Below are 27,800 nucleotides of genomic sequence, written 5' to 3' on the forward strand. Positions count from 1 at the left end.
AAGAAAAAAATAGACTGAAGAGGGGCTAACATTCTGTTTCTCGTTGATAAATGTTGTGTAAATTTCTCAGTTGCGTGCCCTAATGAACATGACCCATTGGTAGTGAAATGCAGACATTAACAAGAACAGGAATATTTTTGTAATAGACATATCTACATGATAGTCTGATCTCACATCCACTTCTCTGGAGGGCGTCTCATTTGCATTAAGATGAGCTTGTGTGTGTTTTTGTGAGGCAGGGGGGGAAATATCAAGAAGAAAAAACAGTTAGCTGAAGCACACATTTCATCTCTCTATTGCTCAGTTTGAAATGGATCACAAGTGCAGGATGATTATCAAGGGGAAAAACTTGACTAATTAGATGTGACCATTTTGTAAACACCACAATTTTACAGCATTGAAACAACACATAACTGAAAATGTCTCAATAATGACACTTCCATGTAAAGTGGAAACCTCAGGAATGTGTTTTGGTACATTGACCAGAAGATGGAGCCCTTGCTTTAGCTGTGAGTCACTCCCTGTCTGGCTAGCAGAGTTCTCGAAGTACCATGGTGACAAGGGAACTCTGCAACTGAGGAAACTGTACATGGTTCAAGTGGACTGAAATTCTACATAATCTACAGTATAAAAGAGCATATTTATATATTATAGTGGCTACCAAATGCATGCTTTTCAACCGATCGCTGCCTGCACCCGCATGCCCGACTAGCATCACCACCCTGGATGGTTCCGACCTTGAATATGTGGACATCTATAAGTACCTAGGTGTCTGGCTAGACTGCAAACTCTCCTTCCAGACCCACATCAAACATCTCCAATCGAAAATCAAATCAAGAGTCGGCTTTCTATTCCGCAACAAAGCCTCCACTCACGCTGCCAAGCTTACCCTAGTAAAACTGACTATCCTACCGATCCTCGACTTCGGCGATGTCATCTACAAAATGGCTTCCAACACTCTACTCAGCAAACTGGGTGCAGTCTATCACAGTGCCATCCGTTTTGTCACTAAAGCACCTTATACCACCCACCACTGCGACTTGTATGCTCTAGTCGGCTGGCCCTCACTACATATTCGTCGCCAGACCCACTGGCTCCAGGTCATCTACAAGTCCATGCTAGGTAAAGCTCTGCCTTATCTCAGTTCACTGGTCACAATGGCAACACCCATCCGTAGCACGCGCTCCAGCAGGTGTATCTCACTGATCATCCCTAAAGCCAACATCATTTGGCCGCCTTTCGTTCCAGTACTCTGCTGCCTGAAGTTGGAGACTTATCTCCCTCACCAACTTCAAACATCAGCTATCCGAGCAGCTAACCGATCGCTGCAGCTGTACATAGTCTATAGGAAAATAGCCCACCCATTTTCACCTACCTCACTCCCATACTGTTTTTATACTGTTTTTATTTATTTTTCTGCTCTTTTGCACAACAATATCTCTACCTGTACATGACCATCTGATCACTTATCACTCCAGTGTTAATCTGCAAAATTGTATTATTCGCCTACCTCCTGCCTTTTGCATACATTGTATATAGACTGCCCATTTTTTTCTACTGTGTTATTGACTTGTTAATTGTTTATTCCATGTGTAACTCTGTTGTCTGTTCACACTGCTATGCTTTATCTTGGCCAGGTCGCAGTTGCAAATGAGAACTTGTTCTCAACTAGCCTACCTGGTTAAATAAAGGTGTTCTCAACTAGCCTACCTGGTTAAATAAAGGTGTTCTCAACTAGCCTACCTGGTTAAATAAAGGTGTTCTCAACTAGCCTACCTGGTTAAATAAAGGTGTTCTCAACTAGCCTACCTGGTTAAATAAAGGTGAAATAAAAAAATACCTGAGCTTCCATTCAATAAACCCTGACATGAACATATTTCAAAATGTGACAAGAACAAAAAGGGCAAACAATCAAAATATAATAGTCACAACTTTAGTGTCTATAAATGTTTTTATTCAAAAGATTTAAATGCTTGAATTTATCCAGTATTCTGAAGGAACAAAGTGACTAACAAGGTTGTTCTGACCATATGTCTATACCATAGAAATAATTCCTTCCTATTTCTATGGTCTGTACTATAGTTAACACATGGAATGTTATCAGAGTTGAGGGACATAAAGCTGTCAACTTAACTGGTAAGAAAATGCAAACCAGGCAGCAAGAATGTATTGACACACTACCATCCAATATCCCTCTCACAGCTAGCTACATAGCCGGATACAAGAATACCCTTTTACAGTAACGACACATGATCGAAATAATACATTCAGACAGACAATACTCAAAGATATCCCTGGCCCTGGGAGTCTGATTGGATGAGTGATCAGCCTCTCCTGAGTCCTGATTGGAGGAATGGTGTGGAGTGAGTAGAGGGGAAGAGATGACATCAGAGAGGAGGCATGTGTAATGGTGGTACAGTATTAGATGAGGGGAGTTGACAGGTCCTATCGTAGCAGAGACCATTTGATCTGTTCCTTGGCAGACTGTAGCACCTGTAGAAGAAAACTGGCCTTCTAAAATAGATCATACAAATAACATAAACACACACGTTTGTATATTGAGCCTCCAGTCTGTGTTTATGAACATCCATTGGAACTTTCTTTGCATTTCAAAAATGAGATTTTCCCTTTTGAAACAAATGTAAATTAATACCACGAAGATGGATAGACTGAGACCAACTGCCCAAAGCAGACGATTTTATCTCAAGAACAAATCATTTCTGGTTAACAATTAAGCACCTTACTGTAATAGTTTTTGATTAAAATGGTCAAAAGGAAACAAAAAAATATATTTGAAAAAATTCAAACAATTTTGATAGGACTGTCTTGGAGTTGTCAGAGTGAGGGACCTAATTGGAGTGGCCTAATGAGAGGGATATGTAAGCAGAAACTATACGTATTATTGTAAGATGTTTGAGAGTTGGTTATTGGTCTATTCATTTCTACCGTATGGTGATGTCACCAGGCAGGCCATAATTCCACCCATGCAAAACCCGCTGATGAGAAGGTCCAGTGTAGATAGTTGCTGGTTGTAAAAACTCAGGAAATAATACTGCTAACATTATTTTTTTTTTTTACAATTTTACAGTGTTAGTTTCATTATCTGTTCTACAAATATGACAAAACACAGGAAACCCTCATTTTGACTGCACTGGGTCTTTAAGTAAATGAAGGGACACCACATGATTTACACATTTACCTCAAACTTTGACAAAGACTAGATAGAGAAAGATGAGGAATGCAAGTAAAGCAAAATTATTAATTCATGACTAATTGAAGGAAAAGAACCACAAGGAAGACGGCCAGCCATTAATCATTAGACAGGGAGGGAGAGAGAAGGGATGGGAGGACAGCAGCTTCTTAAATGAGAACATAATCAAGACTGGAGAGGACCTCAGCTCATAGGCCACACACACACAACCTGCCTATAATTAGCAATCGTGGGCTTTCCATGCATAAGGAAGAGTGGAAGCAGTGGGATTGGAGAGTATATGAGAGAGGGACGTCGGTAGCCTGGAAACCCAGACTTAATTCAGCTCCATTTCAGTTAAGTTTTCACTAAATTAGTTAAGTGAAACAAGTGAGGTAAAATATAGTTTGATTCAGTCTGGATTCCCAGGCTTGGGCGTTGGGCAAAGCTCTTAAGCTTGTAAGGCTGGGTCCTAGTCAAATGTAGTGCACTACATAGGGACTAGGGTGCTATTTGGACACATCCTAAGTCTTAGGAGACTAGAGAGTGAATAATGTAATGGTGCATGATCCACACTGAACAATGTAGTATGCTGAGATGAATGAGGTAACTAGGGCTGTTGTACTCACCTGGGTGACAGTCTGCTCTGAGTAGGGCACATCTTCCCCCTGTAGAAGAGATTACATACTGGGGTTAGGCAACCACACTCGGAACATTAGAGTCCACTTGGTTGAGTGAAGAGTGTTTTCTGAAGAGGAAAGGGACCCTTACCCTTAGTGCCACGCGGTGGACCACTTGCTGAGGATCACTTTCCAGAATCACTCTTTAGGAGACAGCAGAGAGAGAAGCTTGTTATCGCGGTCTTATGACTGGTTTGGACGGTTGAAAATAAGCAGTGGTAATACATTGAGTCAATATTCAAATGTTAAGACATGGATCTCACCCCCCATCCACAATTTCATCCACAGCGAGAAAGAGACCTTCCATATTCTCAAGTAGAGCTCTCCTCTCAACATTCTTTCTACAGAGAAAGACAGATAATTATTCAAGGTTTGCCTTTTGATGAAAGATGGCAAAAGATGTGATGTAAGATTTAGCTCTCACCTCAACATTCGTCTCAGTGAGTCAAACAAACAGTTCAGAACAGCTTTAGGTCTCACCTCAACATTTGGCTCAGTGAGTCAAACAGACAGTTTAGAACAGCCAGAGATCTCACCTCAACATTTGGCTCAGTGAGTCAAACAGACAGTTTAGAACAGCTTTAGGTCTCACCTCAACATTTGGCTCAGTGAGTCAAACAGACAGTTTAGAACAGCCATTAGCATCAACTGTTGGAGGGGAACAAAACACAGAAACAACAAAAAGGTAATTTAGAGCATGGCAGAGTGCACTGCACCGAAATTAATCATACAATTTATTCATTATATGTCTCCAATCACGGCCTTCCAATATGATTACCTCATTTTCATGCGAGCTTCCAACGACATAGAAGAAGAGATCAATGTTGCTCTTGTAGACAACTGTGAGGCCCTCTAGCAAAGCAATCTCACCTGAGTATGCACAGAAACATGACAATGGCTGCATTTATACATGGAGGCCAATTGTGATAATTTCTTTCACGAATTGGTCTTCTGGCCAATGAGATCAGCTCTGAAAATGATCTGATGTGAAAAGATTTGATTGCTCAAAAGACCAATTAGTGGACAAAAGACCAGAACACTATTCACTGACCTGAGAATATGTACATGTGTGTATTAAAATGCATTTCATACTGTCAGTCCGGTGTGTCTTGCTGAAGATGTTCTTCTCAAAAGCTTTCTGTTCCTTTACTGAAGGGTAGGTGTCATCATAATACTGTAAATAAAGCATTAATAAAAGAGGCGTTAAACCACAACTAATTGTTGTTTGTACATTTCATATGGTATGCTAATAATGCAGCTGTGTATTACATAATAACAGAATGAGTTACATAGCAGGGATCACCAACTTTGGCCCTAAGGTACTGGGCTTTTGTTCCAGCCAGGTACTAACACACCTTTATGTAATACACTTATCAAAGTCTTACTTTAGCATAGAGTCGTTCTCCATCATTATCCAGAATGAGGACTGCTTTCACGGTGTATAATGACGGTTCCTGTTGTGAAAATACACAGACATGACTGCCTTGGGGATAAGTTACACATCATCAGTACACAGTAGCTAGCTAGCTAACGTTAGCAAACTAACAAGCTACCTAACTAAAGAAAAGTACACTTACTCGCGGAAACATGTGTCATTACTACGCTGATAGCCATTCCTAGTAACTACACATTGTAACCAGATATTTGCTGCTGTAACTAACTAGCAAGTTAGTTTTCTAAAACAGCGGAAGGTGAGTTCGCCAGGTAACGTTACCGTCTATAGCTAACTAACTAACAGCTCCTTCCCAATTCTAAGCAGGCAGCAAGCACAATCTCTCTTTTGCAAAGGTTGCTACACTCCCAACAAAAATCAAATCAGGAAATATAACATAAAGAATTATTTTTAAAAATAATAAACGTTACCAGCATTACCGTATCCATCTTATTTGCTAAGTTGCTAGCTGGCAAACTTCCTAGTTTAGCTGCCTAAACGTTTCTCGTCTTCCATTGGATGATAAACCGCATCAATCAAAACGCCCCGCTATGACACCGCTCATTCTGTTCTGAAGACAGAGTTCAAGCACAGACAGAACAATGGCTTTAATTATACAAATCGTTGGTACAAGTCAACAAGCCCATAACAAAAATGTATATACACACTAGATGACATATTAGGAGTACTGTGTTGAAGCCACAGTGCCTCCATTTTGGCACTCCCCCACAGTTGCGTAAAAAGGTTGCACATTTTTAAATAGTTTCCGAATTTCAGTTTACGTGATAAAACAAGCAAGTATGGTGTATAGAATGACTTTACCATCTAACCCACTGTGAAATGTATTTTTCCATAAACAAAAATATTGTATTTTCAGCTATTTGAAGCCCATGTATAAAACCGAAAATAAAAGATGCAAAAACTAAACTGAAGGGGGAAGCATAGAAATAGCCCACACAGAACAAATCTACTGCTTCTTAAGGCCAGTTTATACTTGCTCTTCTGACATGTCTGTAGACAATTAGATTGCTACAAGTGTAGTAGGTCAAAACAACATTTCATTTATATTCCGGTGGAATGTCTGTAGACCGCCATGGCGACTGTCAGTTTCCTTGTTGTACAGACTTGAAAAAAGTTGAAATGTCTGCGACTGTTGCCAGACTGCCACAGCAACCAGACCAAATCCTCCAGTGACAAGATGATGCAGGAGTTCTAATATTCTAAGATAGAATGACCTACTTTTATTTCGTCACACTGTGGCAGTTCGCTATTTTCTTTAAGGTCGCCATTACATTGTAAATAATGATCTTGTTGTGGGTTTATTTTCCTGTAATAATGAAAGCTAAAGTTAAGACATTATAGATATACAATGGACATTTGGTTTGTTGCTAACTAGTTAACAACAAACCAAAACATTGTTTAGAAAATTGCTTTTAGTTGCCTGGCTTGATAGGTTGACATTTACTGAATTCATTTTTTAACAGATGGATCTATTGGTGTTAAAATAGAGAACGTATGCTATTTGGAGCACCGGGCTGCTGATATCAAAGCAGAGGCTGTTGTTTTGTGTTTATAGCTTTTCAGAACAACAACGCCAAGTTTGATGTCGGATGGCAATAGAATGTTCATGATGTCGCTACAAGAATTAACTACAGACATGCCAATAGATGGACTGTAAACCAGCCTTTAGACTTGCTTTTAATGAGAATGACAGATCTATAACTCACATTTCTATGTGAATTTGGTTGGGTAGCCCACAATGTCAGATATTGCAGCTTTAAATACATGTAACTCTGTCCTTGAAACGTTTAATTGAAATCTGTAGATCTCCATTCATTCCTATGGAAGACTGCGCCTACTGGGTAGTGCCAATATGGCCGACCGGTGGCTTCAAAGCCTCTCAATGGTCAATACATAGCATCAGCAATCAAGGGTTTATATACAGTGCATTCGGAAAGTATTCAGACCCTTTGACTTTTTTCACATTTTGTAAACTGATTAAATCGTTTATTTCCTCATTGGGGTGGCAGGGTAGCCTAGTGGTTAGAGTGGTGGACTAGCAACCAAAAGGTTGCAAGTTCAAATCCCCGAGCTGACAAGGTACAAATCTGTTGTTCTGCCCCTGAACATGCAGTTAACCCAATGTTCCTAGGCTGACATTGAAAATAAGAATTTGTTTTTAACTGACTTGCCTAGTTAAAGAAAAAAAAATAATCAATCTACACACAATACCCCATAATGACAAAGTAAAAACAGGTTTTTAGAAATTGTTGCAAATGTATATTTATTTATTTTTTGAAATATCACATTTACATAAGTACTCAGTACTTTGTTGAAGCACCTTTGACAGTGATTACAACCTCGAGTATTCTTGGGTATGATGCTACAAGCTTGGCACCCCTGTATTTGGGGAGTTTCTCCCATTCTTCTCTGCAGATCCTCTCAAAATATGTCAGGTTGTATGGGGAGCGTTGCTGCACAGCTATTTTCAGGTCTCTCCAGAGATGTCTGGGCTCTGGCTGGGGCTCTCAAGAACATTCAGAGACTTGTCCCGAAGCCAATCCTGCATTGTCTTGGCTCAGTGCTTAGGGTTGTTGTCCTGTTGGAATGTAAACCTTCGCCCCAGTCTGAGGTCCTGAGCACTCTGAAGGAGGTTTTCATCAAGGATCTCTCTGTTCTTTGCTTCGTTCATCTTTCCCTTGATCCGGACTAGTCTCCCATTCCCTGCAGCTGAAAAACATCACCACAGCATGATCCTGCCACCACCATGCTTCACCATAGGGATGGTGCCAGGTTTCCTCCAGACGTGACATTTGGCATTCAGGCCAAATAGTTTAATCTTTGTTCCATCAGACCACAGAATATTGTTTCTCATAGTCTGACAGTCCATTAGGTGCCTTTTAGCACACTCCAAGCAGGCTGTCATGTGCCTTTTATTGAGGAATGGCTTCCGTCTGGCCACTCTACCATAGAGGCCTGATTGGTGGAGTGCTGCAGAGATGGTTGTCTCCCTGTAAGGTTCTCCCATCTCCACAGAGGAACTCTGGAGCTCTATCAGAGTGACCATCGGGTTGTTGGTCACCTCCCTGACCAAGGCCCTTCTCCCCGATTGCTCAGTTTGGCCGGGCGGCATGCTCTAGGAAGGGTCTCAAGAGCAAGTTGCTCTTGCTGCTGGTGAGTCTCTGATCCACCTCTACGCAGACAACACCATTCTGTATACTTCTGGCCCTTCTTTGGACTCTGTGTTAACAACCCTCCAGACGAGCTTCAATGCCATACAACTCTCCTTCCGTGGCCTCCAATTGCTCTTAAATACAATTAAAACTAAATGCATGCTCTTCAACCGATTGCTGCCTGCACCTGCCCGCCCGTCCAATGTCACTACTCTGGACGGTTCTGTCTTAGAATATGTGAACAACTACAAATACCTAAGTACCTGGTTAGAGTGTAAACTCTCCTTCCAGACTCACATCAAACATCTCCAATCCAAAGTTTAATCTAGAATTGGCTTCCTATTTCGCAACAAAGCCTCCTTCACTCATGCTGCCAAACATACCCTTGTAAAACTGACCATCCTACCAATCCTCGACTTCGGCGACATCATTTACAAAATAGCCTCCAATACCCTACTCAATAAATTGGATGCAGTCTATCACAGTGCCATCCGTTTTGTCATCGAAGCCCCAAATACTACCCACCACTGCGGCCTGTACGCTCTCATTGTCTGGCCCTCGCTTCATACTCGTTGCCAAACCCACTGGCTCCAGGTCATCTACAAGACCCTGCTAGGTAAAGTCCCCCCTTATCTCACCTCGCTGGTCACCATAGCACCACCCACCTGTAGCATGCGCTCCAGCATTTATATCTCTCTGGTCACCCCCAAAACCAATTCTTACTTTGGCCTCGCCTTCCAGTTCTCTGCTGCCAATGACTGGAACGAACTGCAAAAATCTCTGAAACTGGAAACACTTATCCCCCTCACTAGCTTTAAGCACCAGCTGTCAGAGCAGCTCACAGATTACTGCACCTGTACATAGCCCATCTATAATTTAGCCCAAACTACTACCTCTCCCCCTACTGTATTTATTTATTTTGCTCCTTTGCACCCCCATTATTTCTATCTCTACTTTGCACATTCTTCCATGCAAATCTACCATTCCAGTGTTTATTTTTTATTTATTTTTCTTTTAAATTATTTTTTATTATTATTATTTATTTTTTACTTGCTATATTGTATTTACTTCACCACCATGACCTTTTTTGCCTTTACCTCCCTTATCTCACCTCATTTGCTCACATTGTATATAGACTAATTTTTCTACTGTATTACTGACTGTATGTTTGTTTTACTCCATGTGTAACTCTGTGTTGTTGTACGTTTCGAACTGCTTTGCTTTATCTTGGCCAGGTCGCAATTGTAATTGAGAACTTGTTCTCAACTTGCCTACCTGGTTATATAAAGGTGAAATAAATAAATAAATAAATAAATAAAAAGTCTTGGTGGTTCCAAACTTCTTCCATTTAAGAAAGATGGAGGCCACTGTGTTCTTGTGGACCTTCAATGCTGCAGATTTTTTTTGTTACCCTTCCCCAGATCTGTGCCTCGACACAATCCTGTCTTGGGGCTCTACGAACAATTCCTTCGACCTCATGGCTCGGTTTTTACTATGACCTGCACTGTCAACAAAGGGAAGCAATGCCACAAGCTGCCCAGTGACACGAACCTACCAGACAAGCTCAATTACTTCTATGCTCGATTCGAAGCAAATAACACTGAAACAGAGCACCAGCTGTTCCAGATGACTGCATGATCACACTCTCCGTAGCCAATGTGAGTAAGACCTTTAAACAGGTCAACATTCACAAGGACGCAGGGCCAGATGGATTACCAGGACGTATACTCTGAGCATGCGCTGACCAACTGGCAAGTGTCTTCACTGACATGTTCAACCTGTCCCTGACTGAGTCTGTAATACCAACATTTTTCAAGCAGACCACCATAGTCCCTGTGGCCAATAACACTAAGGTAACCTGCCTAAATGACTACCGACACGTAGCACTCACGTCTGTAGCCATGAAGTGCTTTGAAAGTCTGGTTATGGGTCACATCAACAAAATCACAGAAACCCTAGACCCACTCCAATTTGCATACCAACCCAACAGATCCACAGATGATGCAACCTCTATTGCACTCAACACTGCCCTTTCCCACCTGGACAAAAGGAACACCTATGTGAGAATGCTGTTCATTGACTACAGCTCAGTGTTCAACACCATAGTGCCCTCAAAGCTCATCACCTAGCTAAGGACCCTGGGACTAAACACCTCCCTCTGCAACTGGAACCTGGACTTCCTGACGGGCCGCCCCCAGGTGGTAAGGGTAGGGAACAACACATCCGCCACGATGATCCTCAACACGGGGGCCCCTCAGGGGTGCGTAGTCAGTCCCCTCCTGTACTCCCTGTTCACTCATGACTGCACGGCCAGACATGACTGCACAGCCAGACAAGACTCCAACACCATCATCAAGTTTGCAGATGACACAACAGTGGTAGGCCTGATCACCGAAAACGATGAGACTGCCTATAGAGAAGGTCAGAGACCTGGTAGTGTGGTGCCAGGACAACAACCCCTCCCTCAATGTGATCAAGACAAAGGAGATGATTGTGGACCACGGGAAAAGTAGGACCGAGCACGCCTCCATTTTCATCGACGGGGCTGTCGTGGAACAGTTTGAGAGCTTCAAGTTCCTTGGTGTCCACATCACCAACACACTATCATGGTCCAAACATGATCAGAGAAAGGCCCAAAAAATTGTCAAAGACTCCAGCCACCCTAGTTATAGACTGTTCTCTCTTCTACCACACTGCAAGTGGTACCAGAGTGCCAAGTTGAGGTCCAAAAGGCTTCTTTACAGCTTCTACCCCCATGTCATACGACTTCTAAACAGCTCATCAAAGGGCTCCCCAGACTCCTCTTTTACGCTGCTGCTACTCTCTGTTTATAATCTATGTATAGTCACTATAACACTAACCACATGTACATATTATCTCAACTAACCGGTACCTGCTGTATATAGCCTCGCTTGTTATTTTACTGCTGCTGTTTAATTATTTGCTACTTTTATTTTCTATTTTTTTCTTAAATTCTTAAATCATTTTTGGTTAAGGGCTTGTAAGTAAGCATTTCCATGTAAGGTCTACATACACCTGTTGTATTCGGCACATGTGACAAATAACATTTGATTTGATTTGATTTGAACGATGGGACCTTATATAGAAAGATGTGTTCCTTTCCAAATCATGTGCAATCAATTGATTTTACCACAGGTGGACTCCAATCAAGTTGTAGAAACATCTCACGGATGATCATTGAAAACAGGATGCACCTGAGCTCAATTTCGAGGCTCATATCAACGGGTTAAAGTATCTCTGTGTTTTACTTTTAATACATTTGCAAAAAATGATAAAAACCTGTTTTTGTTTTGTCATTATGGGGTATTATGTGTAGATTGATGAAAATGTTTTTTTAATACATTTTAGAATGAGGCTGTAACGTAACAAAATGTGGAAAAAGTCAAAGGGTCTGAATACTTTCCAAATGCACTGTACATAATTGATCCAGACTATTGTTTGACTTGGGCAGGAGCTCACCGGAGCTGAGTACCAGAACCTCAAATGTGCTACTGCTAGAGCTCCTGTAACCGCTTGTAGAATATTAGCTAATAAGCATTGTGAAGCTCCTGCACCTAAATATAAACAGTACCGGCACCCAAAATGAGTACAGGCACCTATTTCAATCAAGTCAATCACTGGTCCAAGTCATTCTAATTAGGTGTGATACTTGAGAGAATATACTTTGAATGTAATGTTTCTGTTACTGCAAATTAAACAATTGGTCATATAATTAATTATGCAGGCTTTAATTGTGTTTAGGTATCAGGTTCAGAGGTCAAAGTTTGTGGTTGGAGGAGCTGACTGTATCAAATCAAGACAAAGTCATGGAGGGACTGTGCAGTTGGGTAGTAACATTTCCAGCAAGCAGAGTGGTGGTGGTATACCACATAGCCACAATAGGGGTATTATAAAAGTCTCAAGTCAGTTAGTTTTCTTTGACCAAAGGACATGCTCTTTGAGGGCATGTTCTTCAACTACACCACTGCAAACATTAGATTAAACATTGCAGCATTATGTAACTTTTATATAACCATGATATAAAGGCCTACGGTGATGGAGGTAGGCCAACTGTGTTCCACTCTGGCCGTAGATCCTCTGATTTCCTCTTTGATTCCAATGTCTGTCTGTGTATATTCGGACATGTCGTATGAAACGTTTTTTTAAAGATCCTCCCACATTAAACCAACCTAATTATCCTGGTTGTTTCTTCTGGGAAGTATCAATCTGGAAACTCATGGATGTTGATGGGATTTTCCCCTTTTTTATTCCCAATCCATTCAGCATGACATCAGTGTTTACGTGTCAACCTCTATTTTGGTTAAGACATCAATTATGTCTGTTATTGCAGGCAGTATTGTGATTGTAATATTGTTTTCAGGGGAAAGGCACATTGCCATTAAAGTTATTATTTAGGTCCTAGAATGTATGCTTCCAAACATAAAGGTACATTCATATTATAGATTATATAGGCTGCATTAAATGATAGCATATGATTCCAAAAGAATACACTTGCAACAGTCCTGTGGTTAACCGACACATTTTGCAATGTTGCAATGGTTTTTCACAATTTTACCACTAAAGATTTGGAAATGACCCTTGATGTCTGAGAAGAAACACAATATGCAGCCTTGAACTGTTCAGTTAAAAGGTTGATGCTTCTCAGAGGAATGTTGGCATGCCATATTGTTTGTAGTTTAGAAGTATAAGAACATTTTGGTTTTAACCGAATCCTCTGATCTTGTACTTGAATTGCCTGTGTTTTTACTGTATAGACTATTGGCGATATAACCATGACAACAGTGACTGTTGCTACTTTACATGCCTAATCCAAAAATGTATTAAGAATTTACCCAAAGATTTGTATAACTAAACCAAGATAGACCACAGCCTGTCATTTCCAATGGGAACAAATGAGTCATAGTGTGTAGAACAAGCAAGGCAGGGGGCAGAGCCAAGCACCAGCTAGCAAGATCCTATTGGCGCATTTTAGCATGACCTGCATATTTCCGTTAGGGAACGCCTACTATGTGAAGTGCACATGTTCAATAACTCAAGGAGTGCCTTTAGAAGGGTTGCCTTTGCACTCCTTCTAAACAACTCAATTTAAAAAAAACTTTTGCAAAGGGTAAAGTCTACAAACCTTAGTCAACTCTGTTCATAACAAATTATAAGTTTTGGGAACAGAAAACTGTATTGAAATCAAATGTTTCATCAATGAGAAAATTTGCAGAATGTCGGCCAAAATCCATCTCGTTCCATCTTCTCCCACTGCCTGACAGTGGGCTTGCTCTCACTACCATATTTTGTAGTGAGTGGAAACGCCAAGTGGATGCTTCACATTTAAACATCCAGTGAAATATCTGTCTCCTTGTTGTATCTGGGATTTACCTCTACAAGATGGGCAAATGGGTTTTCCTTTCAATTCAATAGTATTGAATCTGAAAGACAGGTCACAGAGAGGGGAGAGGCCTCCATAACCATAGCTACTAGCTTTTCAAATAAAACACTGTTGTAGTGAGAGCTAGAGGAGAACATGTTTTCATGTAACTGATGGAAAATCGTAAGACGTTGACAGTATAAAGTCTAAAGGTGACACTTTTGCATTATGCCTCCTTCTAAAGTACTCAAGCCACTTCAAATGAACACCTTAATCAATATGATGACTACATTAAACAACAGGATCTCCAAAAAGCATGTACTGGTATAACAAATATCCACTTTCTCTTGTAGTTCTATCACAGTCATCATTACAGTAAACCTGATGGCGGTCTGTTGCGGTTGAGTAAAATGTTTGCCATTGACCAATCATTACACCTGACAAACAACAAATGAGGAACATTAACCTGCAGTATCATTGCATTCATTGGTAATGTCTCAATATGACCAATGATAAGATTTACAGATTAGGCGACTTGTGATATTTCACAATACAGCATCACCTTTTCAAACCTCACATTTTGAAAAGCTATTATTTTATGACTTTGTACTTCAAACAATAATGAGATGATATTATTTATTAGCAGGAAGTATAACAGGAATGTGTATGGTCATAGTGGGGTGCGAAGTAATTGGAAGTGTGTGTGTGTGTGTGTGTGTGTGTGTGTGTGTGTGTGTGTGTGTGTGTGTGTGTGTGTGTGTGTGTGTGTGTGTGTGTGTGTGTGTGTGTGTGTGTGTGTGTGTGTGTGTGTGTGTGTGTGTGTGTGTGTGTGTGTGTGTGTGTGTGTGTCCATTCATGGATGCAGAAACAGAGTGAGAGAGGGAGACAGAGGAGGAAAGGGAGGATGCTGGGTGGCGGAAGCTCTGCTCGGTGCTGATAAAAGCAGCGTTGGGTGCTTATGAAGGGAGCTGCTAACTGCTGTGGTTTTAAGCCTGAGATGGGGAGAGGGGAGCAGCCCATGCTATCACATTGTCCCTTAAACCTCCCTGCCTTGTACCGTCCGTTGCACAATGCTGGGCGATGTCTACTGTCCACTAACTGTGAACACACATTGATATTTACTTAGGAATTGGGCTGGGGTTTATGTTGAATAGTATCATCATTGCTATTGGTCCATGTCCTGTCTCTGAACATGATGTATTGTTGATATACTTGTGGTGATGCATGACATTCCCCTCCATGGTATCAATAAAGTACTACTACTGCGACTATTTCTACTTTCCATGTCATCTCTCTATTCCTTTCTCTTCCAAGCAGTTACTGGCTCATTGTTCCCTTCTTCAGACCACAACCAGGAGAAACAAACAGAATCATGTTGTTCAGTGCTGAGGTATTTTTTCCGCTCGAATCATATACAGCATATTTTGGGATTGTTAAAGCATGACATCCAATACCGCACCTCTTCCTCTCTAATGACACAATGGTGACAATAATTTAAAAAATACCTATTTAGAGGAATAAGGGGAAAACACATTATTAATCATGGAGTAGAATGAGTAGGACATGCACCTCTTCTTCATATTGGTGTCCTTTAGTAGGGGTTTCTTTGCAGCAATTCGACCATGAAGGCCGGATTCACGCAGTCTCCTCTAAACAGTTGATGTTGAGATGTGTCTGTTACTTGAATTCTGTGAAACATTTATGTGGGCTGCAATCTGAGGTGCAGTTAACTCTAATGAACTTATCCTCTGCACCAGAGGTAACTCTGGGTCTTCTTTTCCTGTGGCGGTCCTCATGAGAGCCAGTTTCATCATAGCTCTTGGTGGTTTTTGCGACTGTACTTGAAGAAACTTTCAAAGTTCTTAGAATTTTCCACATTGACTGAAATTCATGTCTTAGAGTAATGATGGACTGTTGTTTCTCTTTGCTTATGTGAGCTGTTCTTGCCATACTATGGACTTGGTCTTTTACCAAATAGAGCTATCTTCTGTATACCTCCCCCTACCTTGTCACAACACAACTGATTGGCTCAGACGCATTAAGAAGGAAAGAAATTCCACAAATTAACTTTTAGAAAGGCACACTTGTTAATTGAAATGCATTCCAGGTGACTACCTCATGAAGCTGGTTTAGAGAATGCCAAGAGTGTGCAAAGCTGTCATTAAGGCAAAGGGTGGGATTTTGAATCTCAAATATAAAATATATTTGGATTTGTTTAACACTTTTTTGGTTATGATTCCATGTGTTATTTCATGGTTTTTATGTTTTCACTATTATAATACAATGTAGAAAATAGTAAAAATAAATAAAAACCTTGAATGAGAAGGGTAATATTTAATGAAGCTGCCAGTTGAGGACTTGTGAGGCGTCTGTTTCTCACACTAGACACTTTAATGTACCTGTACTCTTGCTCAGTTGTGCACCGGGGCCTCCCACTTCTCTTTCTTATCAGGTTAGAGCCAATCTGCACTGTTCTGTGAAGGGAGTAGTACACAGCGTTGTACGAGATCTTCAGTTCCTTGGCAATTTCTCGCATGGAATAGCCTTCATTTCTCAGAACAAGAATAGACTGACAAGTTTCAGAAGAAAGGTCTTTGTTTCTGACCATTTTGAGCCGGTAATCGAACCCACAAATGCTGATGCTCCAGATACTCAATTCGTCTAAAGAAGGCAAGTTTTATTGCTTCCTTAATCAGCACGACAGTTTTCAGCTGTACTAACATAATTGCAAAAGGGTTTTCTAATGATCAATTAGCCTTTTAAAAGTTAAACTTGGATTAGCTAACACAACATGCCATTGAAACACAGGTGTGATGGTTGCTGATAATGGGCCTCTGTACGCCTATGTAGATCGGCAATTTCCAGCTACAATAGTCATTTACAACATTAACAATGTCTACACTGTATTTCGGATCAATTTGATGTTATTTTAAATTGACAAAAATGTGCTTTTCTTTCAAAAACACTGACCTTTCTAAGTGAACCCAAACTTTTGAACGGTAGTGTATATATGTACAGTATATATGTATATGATGGGATGTATGGACATTATGGACAGTATATGGATAGAATATGTAGTATATCTGAAGAATAGTATATGTACAGCAATAGTTGAATAGGTTGGCCTTGACTAGAATACAGTATATAAATATGAAGTCAGTTAAACAGTATGTAAACACTATTAAAGTGACCAGTGTTCTATGACTATGTACATATGGCAGCAGCCTCTAAGTTGCATGGTAGTGTAACCGGGCGGTAGCCGACTAGTGACAGTGGCCAAGTTCAGGGCAGGCTACTGGGTGGTGGTCAGTTAGTGGTGACTATTTAACAGTCTGATGGCCTTGAGATATAATCTGTTTTTCAGGCTCTGTCCCAGCTTTGATGCACCTGTACGGACCTCGACTTCTGGATGATAGCGGGGTGAACAAGCCGTGCCTCTGGGGCCAAGGGGACAGGGACAAAGGAATAAATAAATAGTGAGTTTGGGGGATTATACTCAGATGTTATGCAAATAATGGGAATGGACAAGAAATCTTAGCAAAATCAAGAGACACTTTAAAGCAGAACAAATTGAAAAGTACTTACCCAAGATGTCAAAGACCAATTGCTGCAAACAAACACCACCACAAAGAGAGGGCGTTGAGCTAGGAACTGCAATTAGGGTGAAAACCATTGTGGTTTGGGTAATAACAGCCTAGTCTTTGGCATCCTTAGGAGGTGGGTGAGTAGGGGGCTGGGTGCTAGGAAGCCGAGAAGTTGGGAAGTCCCTTCTCTCTCTGATTCCTGGTAGACACCCACCTCTCTTGACTCTGTCAGCCACCTACTTGTTAATTTTTTTTAGAACAATGACACAAAAACATCATCATAATCTGTGGCTTGGAGCTGGGATCTGACTTGATAATATGACTTTTTAAAACTTCTGCCATGTTCTTTTATGTGTACTATTAGAATTACACTGAGTGTACAAAACATTAGGACACCTTCATAATTTTGAGTTGCCCTCAGAACAGTCTCACTTCGTTGGGGCATGGACTCTACAAGGCATCGAAAGCATTCCACAAGGCCCATGTTGACATCAATGCTTCCCACAGTTGTGTCAATGTTGCTGGATGTCCTTTGGGTGGTGGACCATTCTTGATACACATGGAAAACTGTTGAGTGTGAAAAACCCAGCAGGGTTGCAGTTCTTAACTAATTCAAATCGGTGTGCCTGGCCCCTACTACCATACCCTCGTTCAAAGGCACTTCAATCTTTTGTCTTGCCCATTCACCCTATGAATGGCACACATGCACAATCCATGTCTCAATTGTCTCAAGCCTTAAACATCCTTCTTTAACTTGTCTTCTCCCCTTCATCTACACACTAATTGAAGTCGATTTAAGAAGTGACATCAATAAGGAATCATAGCTAGGTGTTCCTAATATGTTGTACTCTCAGTGTATGTTCCTTGTGATTTACAAATATGACTGGTTTCTTGTTTCTTTATTCAACGTTTTGGAAATATGAACCCCACCTTTATAAATCGATTTAGTACAATTCCCCTGTCATGTTGTTTTTTGGAAAAACATTCATGTTGCATGTCGTTACTATGCATCCAGATTTGGAACATGAGAATACCACTCCAGCACTTTGGACGACCGCTATATGAACATTACTGCACAGAAGTAAAACTACTCCACCAAGCTCATCAAATAATCGAGAAGAGTTAATTTGGCTTATTACCTATTAACAATTCCTGTATGTGTATAGATAAGTCTAGTAAAATATCCACCATGCTAGTGTTACTCATTAGACAGGCTAGGCTTGTCTTTATAAATAGTGTGTTAGATTGGGGCAGTGTTGGGGAGAGTTTTGTAAGTCACGCTCCTCTCCATTCTCCCCCTGCTCCTCTCTCCCCCTCAGTGGTTGCTCTGCCAGATATAAGAACAATGTAGCCTTTCTTACCTGGTGGAGGTGTACATTCCATCCCTACTAAACTAAGTCTCAATCCAGCCTGTCTGCAACTCACCCCCGTCCCCCACTTGCACAGGGCCCTCTCTAACAGCAATCAATACCAGGGTGGTTTAACTCCAGGTGCTCCAGAACACACTCCACAAACCTCTCCTTTCAGAGGACTTCTGAGGGAAGCTTTCTTATAGGCCTTTCATACGCAGCGGACTCGCTGACTCGCGATCAGCTAGATTTGTATAAGGATTTGTGCATCATGTTGTATCATGTCTACGAGTAATACCGGTTAATTAGTCCGTGAATATAGGCAACATGTAGATTAAACATCTATTCATCCTAGCTAAGACTAATTTGTCTTTGTTTTAAAAGGTAACAAGGGGTTGTTTGGGGGTATGCCGTGTCCTTGGTCTGTGGTTTTCTCTTGTGGGGAAAAAGGGATTTTTTGTTGTTGTCAGAGTGCAAGTGTTTTATTAATGATAGAAGCTAAAAACTGTGGTGTGGTTGCTTTACAGGAAAGTTGCTTACATCGGAGGCAGAGACACCCCTTTTCTGCTGGGGACTGTCTATGTAGCAGAGCAGAGAGCTAGAGATTGGCAGAGAGAGAAACACAGAAAGAGAGAGAGAGAGAGAGAGAGAGAGAGAGAGAGAGAGAGAGAGAGAGAGAGAGAGAGAGAGAGAGAGAGAGAAAGAGTGAAAGCACATGCACTCCCTATAATGGTCGGTTAAAAGTGGACACGTTCACCTTCGTCCTCACAAAATTGAATATAAAGTCATTTTATTCATCTCTACCTGGATTATTATGTGTCATTCTGAAGAGTTTTGTCTCCCGAACACGTGTTGAAGACTCAGAGACATGTTGCTCAGGTATGTTCTTTCTCCAGCTTTTTTTCATTGCCTGATAATGCTACTTCTGTCATGTTTTAAATATACCCTGTTTTTCCTTTTTCATACATTCATTATTACCTTGTCATCACTGTGCAAAACAGGTTCTCAAAGATATTAGAAGCAATTGATAGCTGGTTATTCAACAAACATAATCCCCTTGACAACATACAACTGACAATCAATTGCCACTAAATTCAAAAATAGTCACAAGCATATAATAAAAACATTATGCAAATGCCCAATATGAAGAACAAGCATATATTTATAATCAAACTGTCATCCTAGTAGCCTATATATTGAGTAGACAGTATTTAGGCCAGATAACTTATTTAGCCATTAATTTATCTCCAGTTAGTAAATGACCTATTAACTGTTACTATTCAAGTCTTATTTGTACTCTTCAGGAATTAGTGTCATGGTTACCTACTGACCATTTCTAAAATATTACTCTTCAGAACTACATAATGCATCCTTTTCTCTTGTCCACAATACTCTGGGTTAGCATTGCTGCCCTTGCGCCTAGTATCGTGAGTAAAAAATGTATGCTGAGTAGTAGGATTGTGATATTCATGTATAGCCCACCACTCTGAGCTGTTTTTGTCTTAATGCAACACCTGATGTAAGATCTGTAAGACCTGGTTGATAGCCAGGCCAGGCGACTTTATCTGCCCCTCAGTACTACAGGAAACAGCCTTCACCACAAACATAACAGTGGTTATGGCAGGATATGAGTTACAAGCCCATCTACGTTGTTTATGCTATGCATGGGAACCTGTAGCTACAGATCACAGAGTACAAATACAAAGATGGATGACCATGTAGTGGTTTGATGAATTAGGTGACGGTATTTACTGGGATAATGTCACATTTTTGCAATAATGTTCAGGTGAGAGCCATCACCTCCGAGCTGTGTGAGAGTGACATGCGAATGTGTGAGCCAAAGTAATGAATCAAGTTTTCTTCTCTGAAGCAGCAATGTATCCTATGTTGTAAATTACATACTTTATCACTAAGATCTTTAAATCAGGAAAACTTGGAATATACAGATTGCTTGAAAATATTTTGTGTTGCCGGGGAGATGAGATTTATTTTTATTTTTAAATAAAGTAAATAAACAATTGTGGTAATGGAAGATGGAATGGTCATCATTGTGCTGTTGCAGAGGATTCCTGCTCTGTTCCTGAGTATAAATAAGTCGCTTGAATGACGTTGAGTTCCAAACAAAGCCAGTGAGGAATGCCAGTAAATGCTGGAAGATGCATAACTTAGTTTTTGCCTGTTGCCTCTCATCATCCAAAGTATCTTAGTCAGTATCTATAGTGCCAACAACAATACATAAAACTAAATATGAAATTCATGTGTGGTACAATGACTATAAAAACCAGGACAATGTACTGTCTGCTACTCTCAAATGAGCACTTATTAATGGGAATGTCCCAGATGTATGTCCACTATCATCATTACTGATCCAGAGCGCCTACAGAGGGATAAAATACATTACATCTTATAAAGCATTTAAAAGGTTAAAACATTTATTAAGGTTATCAAGCCCTCCCTGACTTTCAATTTACACTAAGAAGCATAGGCCTGACTGAATAGGCCCCAGCCCCTGTTTACTGCTGCAGAGGGAGCGCTGTGCTGTCTCCCAGCAGATTGTCTTATCAGTGACTGACATAGTAGCACCACAGCTCAGCTGATAGGAGGGATCCAGCCCAACGGAACTCTGTGTGCCTGGTCGTCGCATGTCCCAAACAGTTCAACACAGAACATCACCCAAACACACATCTAGTACATGTAGCCATCTCTAGTGGGTCTACCTTTATGGTATGTGCATCTTTCTGCAGTATGAAATGAGGTGTGTGTTCAGTTTACGGAGGTGATGAATACACCAGGTTATCTTCAAGGATTGTAACATGTAGTGTTTTTCTTAGATAAGGTGAGACTTCTAGTGTTTTTCCTTTGTGTGTTAGCATCTATGTATTGAATCAATAGAGACGAGTTCAGCATGTAATCAGTGTATTCTGATGGCTAAATAAAAATGAAAAAAACTGATAATAATCGTTGTTTCTGTCGGTCTGTTCCAGGAGGATTCCCTGCAACCACAGCCAGTCCTGAATGTGTGCAGCAGCCAACTATATACTCCCACTGAGCAGACAAAGTGAGGTGGGTGAAATCATGTAATGAAATAGACCGTTGAGACAACGTTGTGTGGTGGTTGTGTATTTGCTGGGCATCGGATTCTTTCTTGTGAAAAAGGGTTTAGTTTTGTGTTCAACTATTTAAAGAAGCAAGTAATCATTACATTTTTCATGTTGTAAGTATAAATACTGTCAAAATAGGGTTGTAAAATAAAGCATAAAAATGCCATAACTCAAGGATATCTAAGATTTACAGCATTTACCAATTCATTCTCCAGGGCTTGGCGAATCCGGGCAGGCTGTGTGGGGGGGTGTCGATGCCCACCCATGCCCCTGGAGCCCGGTCACGTGGAGCCCCCCACGACCCAGAGATGGACCTGGCCTGGCAGGAACTGATGGCCATCACAGATCTTCAGGTAGGAGGATGAGTATTCAATAGCCTGATAATTATGTAACCATATAGCTGAAATGTGATTTGCGTTTGATTGAAAGCCTCTCTCTTCTGCCTACATCAGCTGGTTATGTAGCCATAGCGATATGGAAAACTATAGCTATTGTTTTTAATGATATCCTTACTGTGTGAGATGCAATTTCATACTATTGGCCTCTCTTAGCAAAACACTCCCATGGCAGTGAATTAGGCAACCACAAACAGACAGACAGAAAAGAGAAAATGACACAATCTTGCAAACCAACCACAGTAGTGTCAAGTTTATGTATACACATTTAATCTAAGGAAAGGCTCTGTATTCCCACTTAAAAAGTAACACACACTTGACAATGGGCCACTTGAGTTATGACAAGATGAAGAGACAGGGAGTGGGGGCAAGCACAGCACTGCACTGTACATCGCAAGCAGCCCCTTGCACAGCACAATGACCACCTGTTTCCACATGAAACTTGATAACACACCTAAGAGAGACTTGCATGGGCAGCATGAGCTATGGGTGTATACCAAGGTGGGGGTGACCTGTGTGCTATGTGTGTATACCAAGGTGGGGGTGACCTGTGTGCTATGGGTGTATACCAAGGTGGGGGTGACCTGTGTGCTATGGGTGTATACCAAGGTGGGGGTGACCTGTGTGCTATGGGTGTATACCAAGGTGGGGGTGAACTGTGTACTATGGGTGTATACCAAGGTGGGGGTGACCTGTGTGCTATGGGTGTATACCAAGGTGGGGGTGACCTGTGTGCTATGGGTGTATACCAAGGTGGGGGTGACCTGTGTGCTATGGGTGTATACCAAGGTGGGGGTGACCTGTGTGCTATGGGTGCATACCAAGGTGGGGGTGAACTGTGTGCTATGGGTGTATACCAAGGTGGGGGTGAACTGTGTGCATACCAAGGTGGGGGTGAACTGTGTGCTATGGGTGCATACCAAGGTGGGGGTGACCTGGTGCTATGGGTGCTTACCAAGGTGGGGGTGAACTGTGTACTATGGGTGTATACCAAGGTGGGGGTGAACTGTGTGCTATGGTGGGGGTGACCTGTGTGCATACCAAGGTTGGGGTGAACTGTGTGCTATGGGTGTATACCAAGGTGGGGGTGACCTGTGTGCTATGGGTGCATACCAAGGTGGGGGTGAACTGTGTGCTATGGGTGTATACCAAGTTGGGGGTGAACTGTGTGCTATGGGTGTATACCAAGGTGGGGGTAAACTTTGTGCTATGGGTGCATACCAAGGTGGGGGTGAACTGTGTGCTATGGGTGTATACCAAGGTGGGGGTGAACTTTGTGCTATGGGTGTATACCAAGTTGGGGGTGAACTGTGTACTATGGGTGTATACCAAGGTGGGGGTGAACTGTGTACTATGGGTGTATACCAAGGTGGGAGTGAACTGTGTACTATGGGTGTATACCAAGGTGGGGGTGAACTGTGTACTATGGGTGTATACCAAGGTGGGGGTGAACTGTGTACTATGGGTGTATACCAAGGTGGGGGTGAACTGTGTACTATGGGTGTATACCAAGGTGGGGGTGAACTTTGTGCTATGGGTGCATACCAAGGTGGGGGTGAACTGTGTGCTATGGGTGTATACCAAGGTGGGGGTGACCTGTGTGTATACCAAGGTTGGGGTGAACTGTGTGCTATGGGTGTATACCAAGGTGGGGGTGACCTGTGTGCTATGGGTGCATACCAAGGTGGGGGTGAACTGTGTGCTATGGGTGTATACCAAGATGGGAGTGAACTGTGCTATGGGTGTATACCAAGGTGGGGGTGACCTGTGTGCATACCAAGTTGGGGGTGAACTGTGTGCATACCAAGGTGGGGGTGAACTGTGTGCTATGGGCAGCAGGTGACTTATAGGTAAGATAGCCAGCCAGCCAGCCCCCCCCCCCCCCCCACAGCTTTAGAGTTATTTCTTATACTCATTCCCGTAGATGATTTATTCATTCTCCTATGAAATTATATTTTGCATGTTCACAAATACACATAGCAATTTAAACCTCAGGGATAAACATGTATAATTATTTTGTCTTATACATAAAGTAATATAGTAATGATAAACTAATGAAAAGAGAAAGCATCAACTAATGATTCTTACTTTGTTTTCCATTTTAGGATTTTGAGGTCCCCCATGATGGCCCATATGAAAGTATTCAGTACCATCCCACAGAGCCACCTAGATCTCTGGGAAGTTATAGCATAGCTCAGTCTCACTCTCATACACAGTCTCTCCCCTGTTGTGGTGAGACAAACCGTGATGTTGCATATGAGGGAACCTACTCTGATGTAATGCCAGCCTGCCAGCATCAGGATACCAGTGAATTAACTGAGGCATTGTACAGACATTCTGGAACTCATTCTGGAGCCCAGCTGAATCCCAGAGTTCTGAACCCTCTGCCACCACCGCAGATGAATTTTCTAGAACAAATGAGTCTGATGAGTGTCAGTGGTGAGGGGTCTGCTGGAAAAGACAATGCTGGCCTCTCTCAAGGTTCGAGTCGACACATGCTAGGGACTGATCACAGGCAGGGCAAACACCAACCATGCACTGTGGATGATCTGGAGTCTGACTCGGGCCTATCGCTGGGGTCTAGCCCACCGCTGGCCTCACCGGATGATGTCATGACCGGCGTACCTGCTTGTTCAAGCACAGAGGTTGGTCTGAACTATAGTCACAGGGGGATGGAGAGTATGGGTGAGCAAGGTAGGAGAGCTAGCCTCCTTTACTCCTTGGATTATCAGCAGCATCCTACCCAGTCCTACCCCTACGCAGGGCCGCACCCCTCTTACTTCCCTGTAACACAACCATCCCAAATGCAACCACAGCCTCACTTCCTGCCTCCCATGTCAATGAAACATCAACAGGGTTTACAGAGTGCATTGAATGACTTGCACCTTAACAGCTCTGTCAGCATAGGGAGCTCTTCTCAAGCGTTTTATGTAAAACCCAGAGGCAACCCTCCTGTCCCTCTGAGCCGGGACGAACGCAGAGCTCACGCCCTCAAGATCCCTTTCCCTCTGGGGAAGATCATCAACCTACCTGTGGATGACTTCAACGAGCTCCTGACCAAGTACACGCTCACAGACTCCCAACTCGCCCTTGTCAGAGACATCCGCCGGCGGGGGAAGAACAAGGTGGCGGCTCAGAACTGCAGGAAGAGGAAGCTGGAGAATATAGTTTACCTGGAGGGAGAGTTGGGTCAACTGCAGGCTCAGAGGGATCACCTGGCCAGAGAGAGAATGGAGTTCCAACGCAATCTGGCTATTGTTAAACACCGCCTCACAGACTTGTATGCGGAAGTGTTCTCTCAGCTCCGGGATGAGGATGGACATCCCTACTCTATAGAGGACTACTCTCTACAGCAGACCCCTGATGGGAACGTATACCTGGTGCCACGTACTGACGTGTTGGATGGAGAATAATGTAAAGATGAAATCTATTGGACAGCTATTGTATACTGCCTCACTGTTTATATACCATTATGAAATGTTGATACATCTACAGTACAGTAAGAGCCATTAAGTATACTGAACAAAAATATAAAACGCAACAATTTCAAAGAGTTTCACTAAGTTACAGTTCATAGAAGTTAATTTAAAATAGATCAATTAGGCCCTAATCTATGGATTTCATGACTGGGAATAGAGATATGCATCTGTAGGGCACATACCTTTATAAACATTTTTTTTGAATGGGCCTCAGGATCTCACCACAGTATCACTGTGCATTCAAACTGCCATTGCCAAATGCAATTGTGTTCATTGTCCGTAGCTTGCCTGCCCATACCATAACCCCACTATGGTTCACTCTGACATCAGCAAACCACTCGCCCACACACGTTGTCTGCGGTTGTGAGGCAGGTTGCGCGTACTGCCGAGCTGTTTAATCAGCTTCTTGAAATGCCACACCTGAGTTGGAAGGATTATCTTGGCAAACAGTAATGCTCAAACATTTTTGTGCATCTTATTTCAGCTCATGAAACATGGGACCAACATGTTAATGTTTAAAGTGTATGGCAGCTAAAAGTTATTCTTTCAGATACTGTGCTCATGTACAAGCGAGTCAATAGTTAGTTACAAGTGAAGTCATATGGCTATGCTTGTTCTGGATACATGTTATTCAATGGTTAAGACCAGTGCCTTCAGAAATTATTTATACCCCTTGACGTAATCCATATTTATTGAAAAATGAAATTTCACACAAGTATTCACACCCAAATCAAAAGCTGATCCAAGTCAAAACTAGGCCACCCACATTCAATGTAGTCTTGGTAAGCAACTCGTGTATGTTGTATGGCTGCGTTTGTCATTGTCCTGCTTAAAGGTGATTTTGCCTCAGGGTCTGACGGAAAGCAGACAACCAGATTTCCTTTAGGTTTTGCCAGTGCTCAATTCCATTGAACTAGAGAGAGAAAAAAAAAGTAGTCCTTGCGGATAAGAACACCCATAACATGATGCCGCCACAACTGTACTTAAGTGTCCAAATTGCCAAGCATAACACTATTCAGGGCATAGTAATATCTTGCCAACCGGATGCATGGTTGGAATATTTGTTCTATACAGGCTTCCTTTTCACTCATTTAGGTTAGCATTGTGGAGTATCAATGTTGATCCAGCCTCAGTGTCCTCCCATCAGCCATTACAGTTTAAGTCATTGGCCACCATCTCCAGCAACAGAGTTTTGAAGGACACCTGTATCTTTGTGTAATTAGTAATGTCACCATGTGCAAAGTGAGATTCAATAACTCCCTGGTCTTGATGTTAGAAATGCACTGCTCAATCTCAAAGATAATTTTATGTGTGGGGTACAGAGATGAGGTAGCCATTCAAGTCATACTTACTGCACACAAGTCCATGCAACTACCTAAGCAAATTTACTCTGCAAAATAGTCACTCCCACATTAGTGGTCGACATCTTTACACATGTCAAGAAACAATTCCACTGACATGGGGTATTGGTGTAGGACAGTGACGAAGTTGCAATTCATTCCATGAAAGTTCAGGCTGTAACACAAGGTTGAAAAACTCAAATGATGTGCAAACTTCCTGAAAGTGCCATGTCATCCAATCAAGACATACATTTGGGGAAATTATATTATGTCCCTGCATGAATTGTATTAGAGGATGAGAATGGTTTACCATCTATGCAGCCGTTTAAGCGTAGTATTGAGCAAATGACAGACAAAAATAGAAGATTTATGTAAAAATATTTTATTGATAAACAGATGTGGGTAAAAAAACAAGTTAAATCCTGCACAGCAGTAACAAAAATACGACCATTGCATTTCTCCAGGCACCCTAAAACAGAAGACAAAATCACAGCCTTAGAGATGAGGCTTCAGATATTCTCCCACAATAAAAATTGTGAATATTTCCAACCGTTAAACAGTCACTTACCTTGTACAATGTTACGGTGTGCAACGTCATCATGCTTTCAGTAGCAGTCCTTCAGAGCAGTTAGTTTCCTAGGAAATATCAGAAGAAAAGGAGACTGAGACGATACAACATTGAAAGGCGTTAGTCTGT

At 41.8% G+C, this 27,800-nt stretch overlaps 2 protein-coding genes across 6 annotated transcripts; one reads left to right on the top strand and one right to left on the bottom strand.

The window, feature by feature from the left end:
- Positions 1-1,932: 1,932 nt before the first annotated feature.
- On the bottom strand, positions 1,933-5,936 carry LOC124032244 (coatomer subunit zeta-1-like). Of its 3 annotated transcripts, none has more exons than XM_046344500.1 (9): positions 5,743-5,936; positions 5,256-5,324; positions 4,963-5,044; positions 4,649-4,740; positions 4,463-4,518; positions 4,134-4,211; positions 3,962-4,013; positions 3,820-3,858; positions 1,933-2,493 (listed from the first exon to the last, which is right to left on the bottom strand). In XM_046344500.1, exons 1-9 carry the CDS (start codon positions 5,749-5,751, stop codon positions 2,446-2,448), a joined length of 525 nt encoding a protein of 174 aa, XP_046200456.1. In that variant the 5' UTR covers positions 5,752-5,936; the 3' UTR covers positions 1,933-2,445. The 3 variants fall into 3 exon arrangements, with proteins under 3 accessions (XP_046200456.1, XP_046200454.1, XP_046200455.1); XM_046344498.1 differs by having other exon boundaries at positions 5,734-5,904; XM_046344499.1 differs by lacking the exon at positions 5,743-5,936 and adding an exon at positions 5,448-5,660.
- Positions 5,937-19,482: 13,546 nt separating this feature from the next.
- On the top strand, positions 19,483-26,928 carry LOC124032245 (transcription factor NF-E2 45 kDa subunit-like). 3 transcript variants are annotated; one of them, XM_046344501.1, is made up of 4 exons: positions 19,483-19,667; positions 21,773-21,851; positions 22,105-22,242; positions 24,390-26,928. In XM_046344501.1, the coding sequence occupies exons 2-4, from the start codon at positions 21,804-21,806 to the stop codon at positions 25,695-25,697; spliced, it is 1,494 nt and encodes a 497-aa protein (XP_046200457.1). In that variant the 5' UTR covers positions 19,483-19,667; positions 21,773-21,803; the 3' UTR covers positions 25,698-26,928. The 3 variants fall into 3 exon arrangements, with proteins under 3 accessions (XP_046200457.1, XP_046200459.1, XP_046200458.1); XM_046344503.1 differs by lacking the exon at positions 19,483-19,667 and adding an exon at positions 21,465-21,512; XM_046344502.1 differs by lacking the exon at positions 19,483-19,667 and adding an exon at positions 21,491-21,624.
- Positions 26,929-27,800: the final 872 nt, after the last annotated feature.

Source organism: Oncorhynchus gorbuscha, linkage group LG03, assembly GCF_021184085.1.
Source record: "Oncorhynchus gorbuscha isolate QuinsamMale2020 ecotype Even-year linkage group LG03, OgorEven_v1.0, whole genome shotgun sequence".
Taxonomy (NCBI): Eukaryota; Metazoa; Chordata; class Actinopteri; order Salmoniformes; family Salmonidae; genus Oncorhynchus; species Oncorhynchus gorbuscha.